This window comes from Wolffia australiana, chromosome 2 (genome assembly GCF_029677425.1).
Source record: "Wolffia australiana isolate 7733 chromosome 2, ASM2967742v1".
NCBI classification, from domain to species: Eukaryota; Viridiplantae; Streptophyta; class Magnoliopsida; order Alismatales; family Araceae; genus Wolffia; species Wolffia australiana.
This window is the reverse complement of record NC_135836.1, coordinates 6440955-6455805: the sequence shown is the minus strand read 5'-3', so window position 1 is coordinate 6455805 and position 14851 is coordinate 6440955. Positions and strand designations below refer to the sequence as shown.

Genomic DNA, 14851 nt, shown 5'->3' with positions numbered 1-14851 from the left:
GAGAGTCAAAGATGGAGGACAAATAAAGGGACAGAACGGAAAAGATACCCTAACAGATAGAAGAGGGGAGAGAGCTAGAAGTATAGAGGGCAAATAAAGGGACAGAAAGAGAGGGAAGAAAATAAGAGGGAGAACAAAGGGGCAGAGAAGGAATGGGAAGAAAAGAACTGAGAGGTGACAAAGAAAGGGTCAGAAAGGTGAGGGAAGAAAAAAGAGAGAAAAAATAAACGAACATAAATGATGGGAAATAAAAATAGGGAGGAGAAATATGGGGAGGAACAAAGGGAAAGAAAATATGTCAGAGAGGGAGAGAAGGAGAAAGGGGGAGGGAGGGAGAAAGGGTTTGCGTGTGTGTGAGAGAGAAAGAGAGATAGATGAGAATAAGAGAACATATATAGAAAAACGGAAAAGAGAGTAACTGATACTGGGAGGATAGGCTAACTCAACTAATGATGGATAAAACATACCACAAATCAACACAATCTATTTGGAACATTTAAAGTCGAAGAAAATGTGGATGTTGCTGCCCCTTTCCTCAGTAGAGGCGGGAGGACTGTCTTACAACCACCGTGGTGAAAACAAAGCTCCAAATCCAGTATCTTAAACGGTAGATTACGAGAAGACGCACACCTATTCTACTAAGTCCGACGGGCACTGAAAAAATACACAAGAAAATACTGGAGGAAATAATGCAGAACACCAAAGAGGGAAGAGTGGACATTAAGAAGCAGCGTAGTGCAGCGACTAGTGGTGGCTGCACAGCCGCTGCGGGCGGCGAGAGTGTGTGTATGAGAAAGAGAGGGAGTGTGTGTGAGAGTGAATGAGAGAGAGGGTGATAGAGAGGGAGAGAGAGACGGGAAGAGAAAGTAAGAGAGAGGGAGAGAGGGAGGAAGGGAGCGGGGGAGAGAAGGTGAGAGAGAGACGGAGGTCAACGACCCGGCTGGTCAACCCCAAGGAGCATTAGACAGTGGAGCCCATCCCTCGTTATCTCATCTTGCATCTTGTCCCTGTTCTCTATTTGCTCGCTAGGTAGGGTACGCAGGACGGCACGAAGTCTGTTATCACGAAGCGGAAGAGGGCCCCCAGATCCTGACCATTAAAATTTTGGGGTTATATCATGGTGTGGCCCGAACTTTTTTGAAAATTCGAGTTACAGCCCTTACTTTTTTTTTGCTGCAACACAGCCCGAAGTCCCATTTGGTCCGCAGCCTGTGACATGGAGTCTACGTGGCTGCCAGGTGGAGTTCCGGCGGAGTCCACCTAGGCGGAATCCACGTGGCAGCTACGTGGATTCCACGTCACAGCGCGATTTGAAGAAAGAAAGATTTTAGCCCGCCCAATGTGAGTCACCTGGGAGAGAGCTGAGAAAGGCCACGAAGGAGAAGGAGACGGTGGAGAAGGAGGAAGAAAGGGCGCGAGGGAGAAGGGGCTTCTTCTTGGCTACGGGAATCGTTGCGAGCTTCTTCCTGGCTACGGGAGTTCCATGAGGTAGGGTTTCTTTGTTCCATTCATGTAACTTTCTCTATCTCTCTCTAGATTTCATGGTTTACTGCTTTTTTAGCTACGTGTGGGTTGCTTTCTCTCTCTCTCTCTAGATGGACATACATTACTGCTTCTCAAAATACCGATGATCTTCTATCTTTATCTTGAAGCACATATGTAACTTTCTCTGTCAATTTTAAGATCTTGTTCCATGACTTTTGAAAGTTCTTCTCTCTGTCCCTATCGTCAAAAAAGATTACCCAGGGCTGCTATTAATTTTTAGCATTCTGTTCAGTAACATTTGGAAAATTGTGCAGTCTCTCTCCCTTTAATGAAGACTACCTTGGGCTGTTTGGTTGTCTCTATGTAAAACTTTCAAACTCCATTCTTGCAGCTTTCTCTCATTTTTCACATCTTGTTTAGTGACAGTTGAAAGTTTTATGATCTCTTTCTCTCTTAAAGGAAGATTTCCTTGAGCTGCTCTTTTGATTAACAAGACATTGGGAAATTGCAGTCTCTCTCTTAAATGAAGAATCGCTTGGGCTGTTGTTTTTTGTCTCCGTGTAAAACTTGCAGACTAACTGATATGGCCTCATTGAACGCCCGGGGCACATCAAAGGGGGCGGGCAGGGTCGAGCCAAGCAGTCCACCTCCGGGCCACCTCCGGTCCGTGCTGGGTCAACCTCCAGGCATGGTCGAGCTGCATGCTCCCCGTCATTAGCTCTCTGATAAGCTGATAAGCTGATAAGCTGCATGCTCCCCGTCATTTCAATGCCTCCTTCACCGTCCCCTGCTCTCACCCAGCAAGAACATATTTTAAATTCAAATAGCCAATCAAGAATAATGTTTAACTTTATTGAAATGATGTTTATTAATAATAAACGCATGGTGCAATATAGTTGTTCGTCTCACCTGGCACAGAATGCAGCCCGGTTGTGGGGAACTCAGTCTCCTACGTTGGAGTTTTTATCTGTGGGGAACACAGAATCCAGCCAACTCACTTGCTTTTCTTGCCTGAAAATTTTGGTATCAACTGAGATAGGAAATTTGAAATATGTTTTTCAATAAATTCTCAAACGACATAGGTGCATATCTAAAAGCGTTAAATGAAAGAGAATAAAATAAAGGCAGGTTCACATCTGTAGGAGGAAAAATAATGTTCAACTGTAATGCGCCTTGGCCAGATCCTGGGGCTGTAAAATTTCAATAGCAGAACTAAGTTATCGTTCATCGACCAGCTCAGAAATCTGCGACTGGAGAAAATCCTTAGTGACACTGCTCAAATAAAGATGAGATTTCAGAATCACAATCAGATGTACATCATCGATAAATGCAGGAAAGGCAGGAGAAGTTATTCTGAGGTGTTTCTCCTTTTTTGATTGATTCTGCTTTCTTCTGGAGGGCTTGGCGTTCCTCAAGGTAATTTCTAGCAACAACATCTTCAAAGGTGCTCGACAAACCATGGGAGATTTATGATCTTTCTTTTGCCTATATTGTTGCAATTGAATAGAAATGAGGATAAAAAATGAGAAAAATAGCATGAAATATCCGTAAAGAGCAAGAAACTGATGCTTGGAACAATAAAAAAGCAACATGAAAGGGAATTGGGGCAAGAAAAACCTTCTTCCGTCCGGCGGCTAATAGATCCGTCGTGTTCTTCTTTCTTTCCATTAGATCTTGCAGCATAGGCCAAGAGGGAACCGGGGGGTCAACGATTCAATCCTCACAAGAATCTGCTCTGCAAAGAGACCCACCAATTAAAGAAGCAAGAAATTGAATCCTGAAGCAGCCTAAATCCATGACGACCGCAAGAGAAAAGGCACAGATCTACCAATAGAAAAGGCGACGCGGAAAGAAGGCGTCAAACCTAGGACGAATCAAACTAAGAAGCAAAACAGTCAAAGATGAATCTGTTCATCAACAAATCCATCCGCCGGATAACTGTACTGCTTAAAATAAATCTTGATTCAAATCACGAGAAACCAAATTTCCAACAGAATTTGACAAAAAAGCATATGAAAACAAATTCGCTGCATCTGGAGAATTGATTTCTTGGCAAATTGAAGACAATGCTCTGATTCGCGGAAATTTTTCTTCCCCCCCTTCTCCTTCATGCGAGAGTTCTACAGAGAGAGAGATTGAAATTTGAGATCCAGTCAGTCCGCAGTCTACCATCACTCGTGGATCAAAGCAAAAAAGAATCGGCGAGGAAGAAGAATTGAAGATCAAATTTCAATGAACCCTAGAACAGCAAGCGCAAATGAACGAATGGGTATGGAAGAGCATGAATTTAGCTCGCCCATCTCCTCTTTATCCCAGGGCACCTCCGTGGCCCGAGAGCAGGCGTTGATGACGGTGTTGTAGGTGAGGACCGTCGGCGCGACAGAGTAGGGCGGCCGCTTCAGCCGATCGAGGAGGGCGAGGGCGAGGGCGTGCTCACAACGATTCCGGCGCCGACGGCGTTGATCAGCCCCTTCTCCCTCGCGCCCTTTCTTCCTCCTTCTCCACCGTCTCCTTCTCCTTCGTCGCCTTTCTCAGCTCTCTCCCGGGTGACTCACATTGGGCGAACTAAAATCTTTCTTTCTTCAAATCGCGCTGTGACGTGGAATCCACGTGGCTGCCACGTGGATTCCGCCTAGGTGGACTCCGCCGGAACTCCACCTGGCAGCCACGTAGACTCCACGTCACAGGCTGTGGACCAAATGGGACTTCGGGCTGTGTCGCGGCAAAAAAAAAGTAAGGGCTGTAACTCGAATTTTCGAAAAAGTTCAGGCCACACCGTGATATAACCCCTAAAATTTTAGAATCACTCTAGAGGATGACGTAGTAGGCGGGCACGCAGTTAATGATTCGTCAAGAAATTTTTTTTTTCTCCCCCGCTGTATTTTCCACCATGCAAACTGCAAAGAATTTTATTAAACATGATCTCGATGAGGTCATCGCTTCCTTGCCACCTCCACCGACAGCGCCGCCCACCAAGACGAGCCCACAGCCGCGCAATCCAGGAATAATTGATCTCCAATGGTCAGTCGATGGACGGAAATCAACCCGGAATGTAGCAGTTCTTTCTCACTTCGGTTGAGCCGTCCTAATCCTGGTTCGCCACCGGCGAAGAACAGAGACCCGCCTGAAAGAACAACCGATTGAGGCGCTCATCGCCGCTAACCCATCAAATTTATAACTAAGATCTCCATGAAACATTCTCTTCGGAAGCAGTCCGCGGTTTGGAGAGAACAAGGGGACGATTTATTCAATGGACCCCCCTTGTTAATTTCAATTGAATGGAATAAGAAGCAGCTTTCACCAATTGTCTCTGCAGACATCTCCACTCAGTTCTCTGGAAGAGTCTTTGCAAACAACCCAATTGGGAGAAGATCCAAGTTTTGCTCGCGGTTCAGTCGCTTTGATACAAGTAGTGGCTTCTGGGTCCCTGTGGAGGGCTGAGAGGGGGCAGAGATCTGCTCAGGAATCGCCGTCGATGAAGGAGACAGGTGACAGCCGTCATGCAGGCCCAGATTATAGTTTTCCCTTATAGTTTTTTCCGTATTTCTTCCCACAGCTGGCGGCCTCTACGCTTGGCTACAACGCGTCGGCGAAGAGGGACAGAGTAGTTATAAACGAGTTTTATACGAAGCAAGTCGCCCCGCGACAAAAGAAAAGAAGCGCAGAGGGTGAAAAGAAACGATTTTTGCCACCTACCGGCGGAGGTCCCAGGCGGAGGCGCGGCAGAAGCGGCGTTAAGCCCACGCCTTGCGCGCGGTGTCGGCGGCTTGTTTCCTACGTAGACTTTTTCACCATGGATCGTTCTAGGGAAAGATCGAGGCGGGGTTTTCCAAGCGACGTAGACGGAAGAATTTTCATCCTGACAGGAAAAACTAAGTCTTTTCCCCATCTTGTTAGTTTTTAAAGACGGATGGCCTTAGCGCACTAAAGGCAAGCGTACATCAATCAGCGCCAACGGCGAAGAGTTCTTAATAATATTCCCAGCCGTGTTGTCTGTATTTTGGCTTCTCCCTCTTCCTGTGGCCTCTCCGGGTCGCTCTGCTTCTCTCTCTCTCTATCTCTCTCTCTCTCTCTCTCTCTCTCTCTCTCTCTCTCTCTCTCTCTCTCTCTCTCTCTCTCTCTCTCTCTCTCTCTCTCTCTCTCTCTCTATCTCTCTCTCTATCTCTCTCTGCCCTGTCTCAGTCATTAATCGCTGGCCTTCTCCAGAGCAGCAGAATATCACGCCCCCAATTCTCGCGCCGTGGGCGATTTAGGCTTCCGGAGCGGAGGAAAGACGCTGTAGCGCTTCCTCGAAATCCATCTCGCTCTTCCCCCCCGCTTCGATTCTCGTCTCCGTCCCACCTTTCGATCGATTCCCGAGCCTAAGCGTTCGTCTGGGTCCGCCCGGATTCGAGATCTGAAGCGCGATTAGGAGGAAAGGTAAGCTGTAGAAGATGATGCGCGCCAGGACGACGACGGCCGCGGCTGCGCTGTCGCCGGAGAAGGAGAAGGACGTGAAATGGGAGGTGAGGCCGTGCGGGATGCTGGTCCAGAAGCGGGGCCTCGACACAGCCCCCAGCCCTCCACCACCGGCCATCCGGGTTCGCGTGAAGTACGCCGGCGCCCACCACGAGATCTTTCTAAGTTCTCAGGCCACCTTCGGTAAACGCCGAGACGATGGGTTTCCTCGCTTCCTTTCAAGTTTCAACCCCTTGAGCTGGTTAATTACCGAAGAAGCTGCTGGCAGGGGACTTGAAGAAGCTCCTGGCGGAGCGAACGGGGCTGCACCCGCAGGACCAGAAGCTGCTGTACAAGGACAAGGAGAGGGACTCGGCGGCGTACCTGGACATGGCCGGCGTGAAGGACCGGTCCAAGATGGTGCTCGTTGAGGACTCCGCTGCGCAAGCCCGGCGGGTCCTGGAGATGCGCAAGAACGCCAAGATGGAGAAGGCCGCCAAGGCCATGACGCAGACCGCCGCCGAGATCGACAAGCTCGCCACCAAGGTCGCCCGCCACCGTTATCTGTGCGTCTGTGGATCTTTCTCGTCTTCCCCGACCCCTTCTCCGACCCAGCCCGATTCGAGCCTTCGTTAAAGACTCCTCCTTTCTCGTTTTTTGTGCAGGTGTCGTCTCTGGAAGCGATCGCGTCCAAGGGGAAGAAGGTCGCGGAAGGGGACGTAGTCGGGCTCACCGAGCAGCTTATGAACCTGCTGGTCAAGCTCGACGCGCTCGTCCTGGACAAGAACGCGGAGCCGCAGAGGGGAACGCAGGTAATCGGCGTATCTCTCTCATCTTCAACGTCTCCACGGCCAATAATGACCCGTTAAATCTGGTGATCGGCAGGTGCGCAGAGTTCAAAGACTCGTGGAGACTCTCGACGCCCTCAAGATGAAAAACTCGCAGAAGGGTTCTTCTACACCGGCGGCGCCGCTGCCTTCGCCGCCGGCGAAGGAATGGGAGACGTTCGATCTTTTGTCTGGGCCGCCGCTGGCTTCGGCGGCGGCTCCCGGCGGCGCCGGCGGGAGCCCTGCGCCGCGGCTTGACTGGGAGCTATTCTGAGAAGTCGAAGCCGAGGCGGGGTGGGTCTTCTTCTTCCTTTGTCCGCTCGGCCTCCTGTTCTTGGGTTTGCCTGATATTCTTCTCCGCCATGATCTCCTCCAAATTCTTTTCTGTAACTAGATTTTGAAGGGATTCTCCGGCTGTTTTTATTTTGAAAGTAAGGCCCGGGCTCCTCGCGAACTCGCTCGTCTGGGGAAATCCCGCGATGTGTCGACGCAGATCCGCCCCCTCGCCGGGAAACTGAAGTCTTTTCAGGGCTGAACTCGTTGATCGGTAGTTGACTTTGGTGAGCCGTGAAGTCAATGGAGAGAGCAGATTCGTAGATCGTCGCCTACAGATGAGATGTGGCCTATGCGTGGCCACGATGCAGCCATTAGAGTCTCTCTCTCTCTCTCTCTCTCTCTCTCTCTCTCTCTCTCTCTCTCTCTCTCTCTCTCTCTCTCTCTTTATGGTAAGAAGGAGAGAGAGAGGGCCAGCAAATTCATGGCGTAGACATTACGGCTGGGCCCCGCCTTCTTCTCTTTCAGAGAGGAGGACACGCGGGCGTTCATGGGTGGCGGGATGAGGAACAGCAAGAGAGAGAGAGAGAGAGAGTAGAGAGAGAAGAAATGGGCTGTCTTCTTTTTCTCCCCTCGTTTCCTGCTTCTCGTTCGTTTTCTGTGATCCGCTCGAATTCCGTTTGCGTGTGGGCGTTATTATTAAGGTGCTGGGTAGTGGGCATCGCCAGAGAAAGCTTTCACGCCTTCCTCAGTCTCTTTGCTCCAGTTTCTTAGCTTGAACCGACGGAGCCGACCTTCTCTAGTTCTTCCCCTCCGCTTGTTAGCTTCCCCGAACCAACAAATCATCGCTTCGACAACTCTCTCTCTCTCTCTCTCTCTCGCACGCTACTGTGGTTACAGGAGCGCAGACAAGAGAGAGAGCGGATACTGCTAAAATAAAAAAGTACCTGGAAGCAGATTCTCTGTCTGTTCGGGCAGGGTATTTCGAGGTACTTGCGCAGTGAGACTCTCGCCGCTTCTCTCGCCGCTTCTCTCGTCGTCTTCTTCCTTCAGATATCTCCGCCAGCACCCAATTTCCGTATGAGATTTCAACGATCTCGTCTAAATCTCTCTTCCTCCCTTCGTCCTATTCATCAGTCCGTTCTTCGCCAGATCCTCCGCAATCGCCGCTGCCTTCTTCGATTCCCGTCTGTGAGGGCGACCGATGGTGGGAGGAGGAGAAAGGCTTCGCATTGCGCGTCTTCTCCTCCCCGAAGCAGTGGAGAAGGCAAAGGCAGCCAAGGGATTCCCTGGGAGGTGGAGCGTGATCATCTCTAAGCTAGCCCACTTGCCGCCATGCCTCTCAGACCTCTCCAGCCATCCCTGCTTCGGGAGGAACGTTCTCTGCGGCGAATTGCTCCGGTCGGCCTGCGAAATTCTCGAAGAGATCATCAACCTGGCGGAAAACTGCGGCACCGGAGAAGCGTCCGTGGGGAAGCTGCGAATGCAGAGCGAGCTAGACGCGGTGGCGGGGAAGATGGAGCTGATCTTGAGGGACTTCGGGCTGCTGATAAGGACCGGAGTCCTGGCCGAGAGCAGCCCGCCATCTTCTCCTTCGAATCTGGGTGAAATCCTGTCCAGAATCCAAATCGGCGACTCCGAGGCGAAAGATCGCGCCTTTGACGGGTTGCTAGAGGCGATGAAGGAGGACCCCGCCGCCGTGGTGGAGGCGCTGAGCCGGGGCAGCGTTTCTGCGCTGGTTCAGCAGCTGACCGCGCCTTCGCCGCGGCTCCGGGAGAAGGCCGCGTCCGCGGTCTGCTTCCTCGCGGAGACCGCAACCTGCCACCGAACCCTGGTTGCGGAAGGCGTGGTTCCGCCATTGATAAGGCTAGCCGAGTCGGCGAGCCTGGCGTGCCGGGAGAAGGCGGCCGTCGCGCTGGAGCGGCTGTCGGTAGAAGCGGACACGGCGCGCGCGATCGTCAGCCATGGCGGCCTTCGCCCGCTGATGGGCATCTGCAGGGGCGGCGCCTCCGCTTCCTGCGCCGCTTCCGCCGGCGCCCTGAGGAACATCTCCGCCATCGCCGAGCTCCGGAGAGCGCTCTCCGAAGAAGGGGCTGTCAAGCTGGCAGTGGAGCTTCTAAAGAGCGGAGAAGCGGAGCAAAGGACGAAGAGTCTCGCCGCTGAGTGGCTGCGAAATCTCACGTCCGGCGCGGAGAATTTCAAGAGAGCGGCGGCGGCGGAGGGCGCCGCCGTGGTGCTTCTGGGCCTGCTCGAAGTTCCTTCGCCGGAGGAGCCCCCCGTCGGCGCATTAAGGAACCTGGCCGGCTTTGTCTCATCGGAGGAGATGCTCTCTCTGGGCCTTATTCCAAGGCTGGCTCACGTTCTCCGAGCTGGTTCCTTGGAAGCGCGAGCCGCGGCGGCGTCCGCCGTTTGCAAGTTCTGCACCCGCCGCGAGGCGCGGAGGTCCGCCGGCGCCTGCGGACTGTTGTCGCCATTGGTCGCCATGCTCGAAGGCAAAGTCGCGTGGGCGAGAGAGGCGGCCGCGCAGGCTCTCCTCTGCTTGATGAGCTGCTCGCAGAACGTCGAGGCGGTGAAGAAGGACTCGAGGAGCGTGCCCCATCTGGTTCAGCTGCTCGACCCAGGCCCCCAGAACACGGCGAAGAAGTACGCCGTCCCCTGCCTCCTCCTACTCTGCGGCAGCAAGAAGTGCAGGAGAGTGATGGTCTCCTACGGCGCCATTGGATATCTCAAGAAGCTCTCCGATGCCGACGCCCCAGGCTCCAAGAGCTTGCTTCAGAGGTTGCAGTCTCAGGGTCTAGAGAGCTTCTTCCTCAGGAAATAACACCTCCGAAAACTCTCGGCCCAGCCCCATACTCGTATTCTTTCCCCCCGGCAGGGGAAGGAAAATCTGGTCTGGACGGCAGCGAGATCCCGCGTTTCGCCTGCCGTCCTCTATGGGAAAAGCGAAAACGTGGGAACAGGAGAAACGCAGGCTTCTTCCGGCTGCGGGAGTTCACCGTTCTTGATTCCGTGATCTTCGTCGCTGACTTCGTCTGGAGTTGAGGTTATCTATCGTCTTAGATCTGGGCGCCAGCGCACTTGAGAGAGAAAGAGGGACAATGTCAAATCAGGTAGGCTCGTTGCAGAGAGGAAAGCGGAGAGAAGAAGCGAGAGAGGGAGAGAGAGCCGTGGAAAAGACGGAGGTGGACGGAATTGGAGGAGTTTGGTGCCGTGCTTTCACTGGGTTCTGGATGCGGAGGGTCCCTGCTTTACTCCGTAGAAGGCGGGGGAGGTGGCCCGAGCGAGCGACCCGGAAGTCAACAGCTAGCAAGCTCCCCGCTTTCGGGAACTGTTCTCCGTCGGTGACCGCCCAAGCTCATTCACTGCTCTAAAGATTGTCGTCGTGGCCAGGCCGACGAGCTTGACCCGTTTCTTCTTCTGAGCTGAGTTCCCCAGCGACGGCTAGCACCTACGGATCTCTAGCCCCGGGACCTCCTCTTACTTCCTTCGAGCTGGAAGCTTCCAATGTATCTGCGCGAAGCCCCACTCTCCAACAGTCGCTCAACCCACCTCTCGCCCTCTTTATACATAGAATCTATCACCCGGTTATCGCGGTAATCCATCCTATCACGAAAATTATATCGTCCGCCGATAGATCTATTCGCATCGGTACCAATCCTCTGATGGTGCATGCAACAGTCACTCAAGCCACCTTTAGCCCCTATTGATATTTATACTATCTATCACTCAATTATCGCGGTAATCCATCTTATCAAGAAAATTTATCGTCCGCCGATCGATCTATTCGAATCGGCATCAATCCTATCGACCAATGGAGAACGCCGACAAGCACCGCATTGATGGAAGAGGGGGGGAGGATCTCACATGCGGGTTCTTTCGGGAGATAGTATCTTTTAATATGTCCCCATCTTGAGCTGTCACTGCCATGGACAGAAGTAGTTTCAACGTCCAAGTGCGGTCAGGCAGACTCTCGGGATCGCTCCCGAGAGTCTCTTGTCGGACGATAAGAGGAAGCTCCCCTCCTTGTCGGTCATCGGGATCACCATAACATGGTTTTCGACATTCCGGGCTTCGAAACGGAGCGCCCTTTCTCTCCGGGAAAGAACAAATCCGTGGAAATGAAGTGGGGGGGACAGGCCACGTCAGGCATACGCTACGTAAAATCCTTCTCCTGCGAGGCTTCCCCGTCAAAGCTTCTGGTCCGCATAAAATAGCGCACCATCTGGGCCAGGAGGGGGCCCCCCGCCGCCAGCCCCCTCTCTTTTTCTCACTTAACTTCCTCTCTCGGCCGAAGGGCTAATGAATGAGACACAGAAAGAGAGGTGGTAGAGAACATGGGCTTATCCTGTGAGTGGTTGCGAGTCGTTATTGCATGTGGAATAAAGTCTGGTTTGGTGACGGGGTGTGAGATGGATGCCCGAAGAGCGGAAAGGAGGGGGAGGGTTTTGGAAGAGAGTAGCCTGGCTTTGACTTTGGGGGGCAAAGGCCTCACCTTTTTTCTATTGGAGGGCGACGGCTGGAGCAAGTAATGGAGAGAAAGAGGGCCCCCGGCGGTCAACGCCGGAGTTGCAGGCCGATAGAGGGGAAGAGAAGCCACCGGAGATGACAGGGGGAAGGAGTAAAGAGCCCCACAAGCCAAGAAAACTAAGTCCTCGAGAGGGGAAGAGTTCGAGTTAGGCCTGCAACTGGGTTTTGGTCAAGCTTGGGTAACCCCTTTGACGCAGCTGGGGAGCGACCGAGCTAGCGCCGAAAGCCTCCGTTTCCTTGGTTTTCTGTCTCCTCGGCGGCGTGCGGTGTAGCCCCGTAGGCAGCGCGTGTGGTTGGGAGGTTCAGCAAGCAACGTTCGTATCGAAACCACGTCGGCAACGGGGGGCTTTTGCGGACGAAGAGCCCCGCACGGTGACGGGCTCCCCTCCCCCTAGCTCGGTAGCTGTAGCCCTGGGGCCCTCCTTTTGCTCTGCGAGCCTTTTATCTCTCTCTCTTGCTCTCTCTCTCTCTCTCGGATCTCCATACACGATGCATCTTTCTGCATCTCTATCTCTCTCTCTGTCTATCAATCTATCTATCTATCAATCTATCTATCTATCTATCTATCTATCTATCTATCTATCTATCTATCTCTCTATCTCTCTCTCTGTCTATCAATCTATCTATCTATCTATCTTTCTTTCTTTCTTTCTTTGGTGCAATAACTTCTTCCCCACGGTCTCCCTCCATGGGTCTGTCGATAAATGTCGGAGATTCTACCGTCTGAGGTGAGCTTTCCTTCATTTCCCTTCCCCTTCGCCGGCGCTCCCTATAAAGACCCCTCCACCGAAGAATCTCCTCGCCGCGCTCATCCTTCTCTCTCTCTCTCTCTCTTTTCCTCTTCTTCCTCTCTCTCTCTCTCTGTCTCTCTCGCGATCTGTCTGCAGTAGGGTCCGTGAGTCTGGAGGGGATAAGGAGAGATAGGACGTAGAGAGGCGACGATTTGGGGACGATAGAAGCGTGTTTCGGGAGCGCGGAGGAAGAATCCAAATGCGCGGGGCTGCTTTGAGAGCTTGAACAAGAGCCTCCCCCGGCCAACCCACATCGCCGTCTTCGTCCCTCTTCTTCTCCCACTTCGCGGCGGCGACTCTGCTGCTCGTTCAATCATGTGCCGGCAGCCCAACGATCAGCCGGGCGCTCTCGGCGCCGCGGCGCCGTGCCCCGAGCGCGACGGCGACGACGACGAGCGCGCCACCATTCTCATCCCCTTCATTCCCAAGCTCGCGGCGCCGCTCCCGGCGCCGGCGCCGCCCCTCCACGGCGGCGGCGACGCCGTGGCGGTGCTGATGCCGCCCGCGGGGGACGAGATGGCGGGGAAGAAGACCCCCCGCCGTCGCCGGGCCATGGATTTCGTCGAGGAGGTCAGAGCCGTGCTCGGCATCTCCACGCCGATGATGCTCACGGGCCTGCTGCTCTACTCCAGGTCCATGGTCTCCATGCTCTTCCTCGGCCGGCTCGGCGAGCTCGCGCTCGCGGGCGGCGCCCTGGCCATCGGCTTCGCCAACATCACCGGCTACTCGATTCTCTCCGGGCTGGCAATGGGGATGGAGCCCATCTGCGGACAGGCCTTCGGCGCCAACCGCAAGTCCCTCCTCGGCCTCGCCCTGCAGCGCACCGTGCTCTTGCTCCTCTGCGTCTCCGGCCCCATCGCCGCGCTCTGGCTCTCCATGCGCCGCATACTCGTGCTCTGCGGGCAGGACCCCGCCATCTCCGCTGCGGCCCACGAGTACATCGTCGCGGCTCTCCCCGACCTCGTCCTCCAGAGCTTCCTCCACCCGCTGCGCGTCTACCTCCGCACGCAGTCCATCACTCTGCCGCTGACCCTCTGCGCGGCCGCCTCGCTGCTTCTCCACCTCCCCATCAACTATCTCCTCGTTCCCGTGCTCGGCCTCGGCATCCGCGGCGTCGCCCTCGCCGGCGTGTGGACCAACCTCAACCTCGTCCTCTCCCTCGTCACTTACATCCGCTTCTCCGGCGTCCACCGCCGGACCGGCGGCGTCGAGCTGCTCAACCCGGAGGTCTTCCGGGGATGGGGCTCCCTTGTCAACCTCGCCGTGCCCAGCTGCATCTCCGTCTGCCTGGAATGGTGGTGGTACGAGATCATGATCTTACTCTGCGGGCTGCTGGCGAATCCCAAGGCCACCGTCGCCTCCATGGGCGTCCTCATCCAGACAACCGCGTTCATGTACATTTTCCCCTCGTCCCTCAGCTTCGGGGTTTCCACGCGCGTGGGCAACGAGCTGGGGGCCAACCGGCCGGGGAAGGCGCGGACCGCGGCTACCGTCGGGCTCTGCTGCAGCTTCGTTCTCGGGCTCACCGCGCTGGGCTTCGCCATGGCGGTGCGCCACTCCTGGGCCGCCATGTTCACCTCCGACCGGAGCATCATCGCGCTCACGGCCGCGGTGCTGCCCATAATCGGGCTCTGCGAGCTCGGAAACTGCCCGCAGACCACCGGCTGCGGCGTTCTGCGGGGCAGCGCCAGGCCGCGGGCCGGCGCGAACATCAACCTGGGCTCCTTCTACGGCGTGGGAATGCCCGTCGCCGTCTTCCTCGCCTTCTTCGCCGGGTTCGACTTCGAGGGGCTCTGGCTCGGCATGCTCGCCGCGCAGGCCACCTGCGTCGTGCTCATGCTCACCGTTATCGCTCGCACCGACTGGCCCGCCGAGGCCGACCGCGCCCAGAAGCTCACCGGCGCCTCCCCCGACGCCATTCCCCTCCACCGCGGCCCTCACAACGCCGACGATTCTTCTCCCGCTTGAGTACCACTCATTGACCTTAACTCTTTTGCTCGCTCTCTACCCTCGTCGCCTGGCGGGACGAGCAATGTACAAACCAGTCCGGCGCGGGGCTTCCTCTCACCCCCCTCCCCCCCTTCTCTCTCTGGCTTGTACGATCTAAAGTCACTCGGTCTAGCAAAATAGAGGCGGCTTGCTCTACTATTCTTATTAATGTTTACACTCTTCCTGTTTTGCTTTGCATGGCTCATTAGAGATAGATCGACAATTCAGATAGAGCGAGAGAGAGAGAGAGAGTCATGGGATATGTTGTCTTACGTAACAGTGACAATGGGAGCTATTGCCCTTGCTCGGGGAATCTCGAGGAGACGCTGGAAAAACGAATAGTGGAGATGAATTATTTGACTTCTCGCCGTAATAGCATGTTTTCCCCGTTGAGTATAGGCGAAAAAAACGCGCGAGGGCGGCAATAAGCCACACCCAAGAATCGATTACTCGTCAAGGGCATGTTCTTCAACATAGCCGTCGGTATGAACGCCCCCACGCCTACGGCGTCCCCACCACGCG

General features: G+C 54.4%; 3 protein-coding genes and 1 long non-coding RNA gene across 5 annotated transcripts; 3 read left to right on the top strand and 1 right to left on the bottom strand.

Moving 5' to 3' along the window:
- Positions 1-1949: 1949 nt before the first annotated feature.
- On the bottom strand, positions 1950-5323 carry LOC144716633 (uncharacterized). Of its 2 annotated transcripts, XR_013584952.1 has the most exons (6): positions 5182-5323; positions 4787-5061; positions 3807-4609; positions 3103-3605; positions 2395-2496; positions 1950-2272 (listed from the first exon to the last, which is right to left on the bottom strand). It is a non-coding gene; the product is annotated as an uncharacterized LOC144716633 (long non-coding RNA). The 2 variants fall into 2 exon arrangements; XR_013584951.1 differs by having other exon boundaries at positions 3807-5061.
- Positions 5324-5423: 100 nt separating this feature from the next.
- On the top strand, positions 5424-7180 carry BAG1 (BCL-2-associated athanogene 1). Its single transcript, XM_078591813.1, has 4 exons — positions 5424-6126; positions 6212-6468; positions 6588-6734; positions 6808-7180. The coding sequence occupies exons 1-4, from the start codon at positions 5919-5921 to the stop codon at positions 7021-7023; spliced, it is 828 nt and encodes a 275-aa protein (XP_078447939.1). The 5' UTR covers positions 5424-5918; the 3' UTR covers positions 7024-7180.
- Positions 7181-7332: 152 nt separating this feature from the next.
- On the top strand, positions 7333-10619 carry LOC144716631 (uncharacterized). Its single transcript, XM_078591812.1, has one exon. It carries the CDS (start codon positions 8227-8229, stop codon positions 9841-9843), a length of 1617 nt encoding a protein of 538 aa, XP_078447938.1. The 5' UTR covers positions 7333-8226; the 3' UTR covers positions 9844-10619.
- Positions 10620-12290: 1671 nt separating this feature from the next.
- LOC144716630 (protein DETOXIFICATION 49-like) lies at positions 12291-14523 on the top strand. The gene has a single exon (XM_078591811.1). It carries the CDS (start codon positions 12656-12658, stop codon positions 14306-14308), a length of 1653 nt encoding a protein of 550 aa, XP_078447937.1. The 5' UTR covers positions 12291-12655; the 3' UTR covers positions 14309-14523.
- The last annotated feature ends 328 nt before the right edge of the window (positions 14524-14851 follow it).

Excerpts from the sequence above, each read along its gene's own strand:
- LOC144716630 (XM_078591811.1), top strand. The coding sequence starts at position 12,656 with ATGTGCCGGCAGCCCAACGATCAGCCGGGCGCTCTCGGCGCCGCGGCG.
- LOC144716631 (XM_078591812.1), top strand. The coding sequence starts at position 8,227 with ATGGTGGGAGGAGGAGAAAGGCTTCGCATTGCGCGTCTTCTCCTCCCC.
- BAG1 (XM_078591813.1), top strand. The coding sequence starts at position 5,919 with ATGATGCGCGCCAGGACGACGACGGCCGCGGCTGCGCTGTCGCCGGAG. Across the intron at positions 6,469-6,587 it reads TCGACAAGCTCGCCACCAAG|GTGTCGTCTCTGGAAGCGAT; the intron begins GTCGCCCGCCAC and ends TTTTTTGTGCAG. Across the intron at positions 6,735-6,807 it reads AGCCGCAGAGGGGAACGCAG|GTGCGCAGAGTTCAAAGACT; the intron begins GTAATCGGCGTA and ends GGTGATCGGCAG.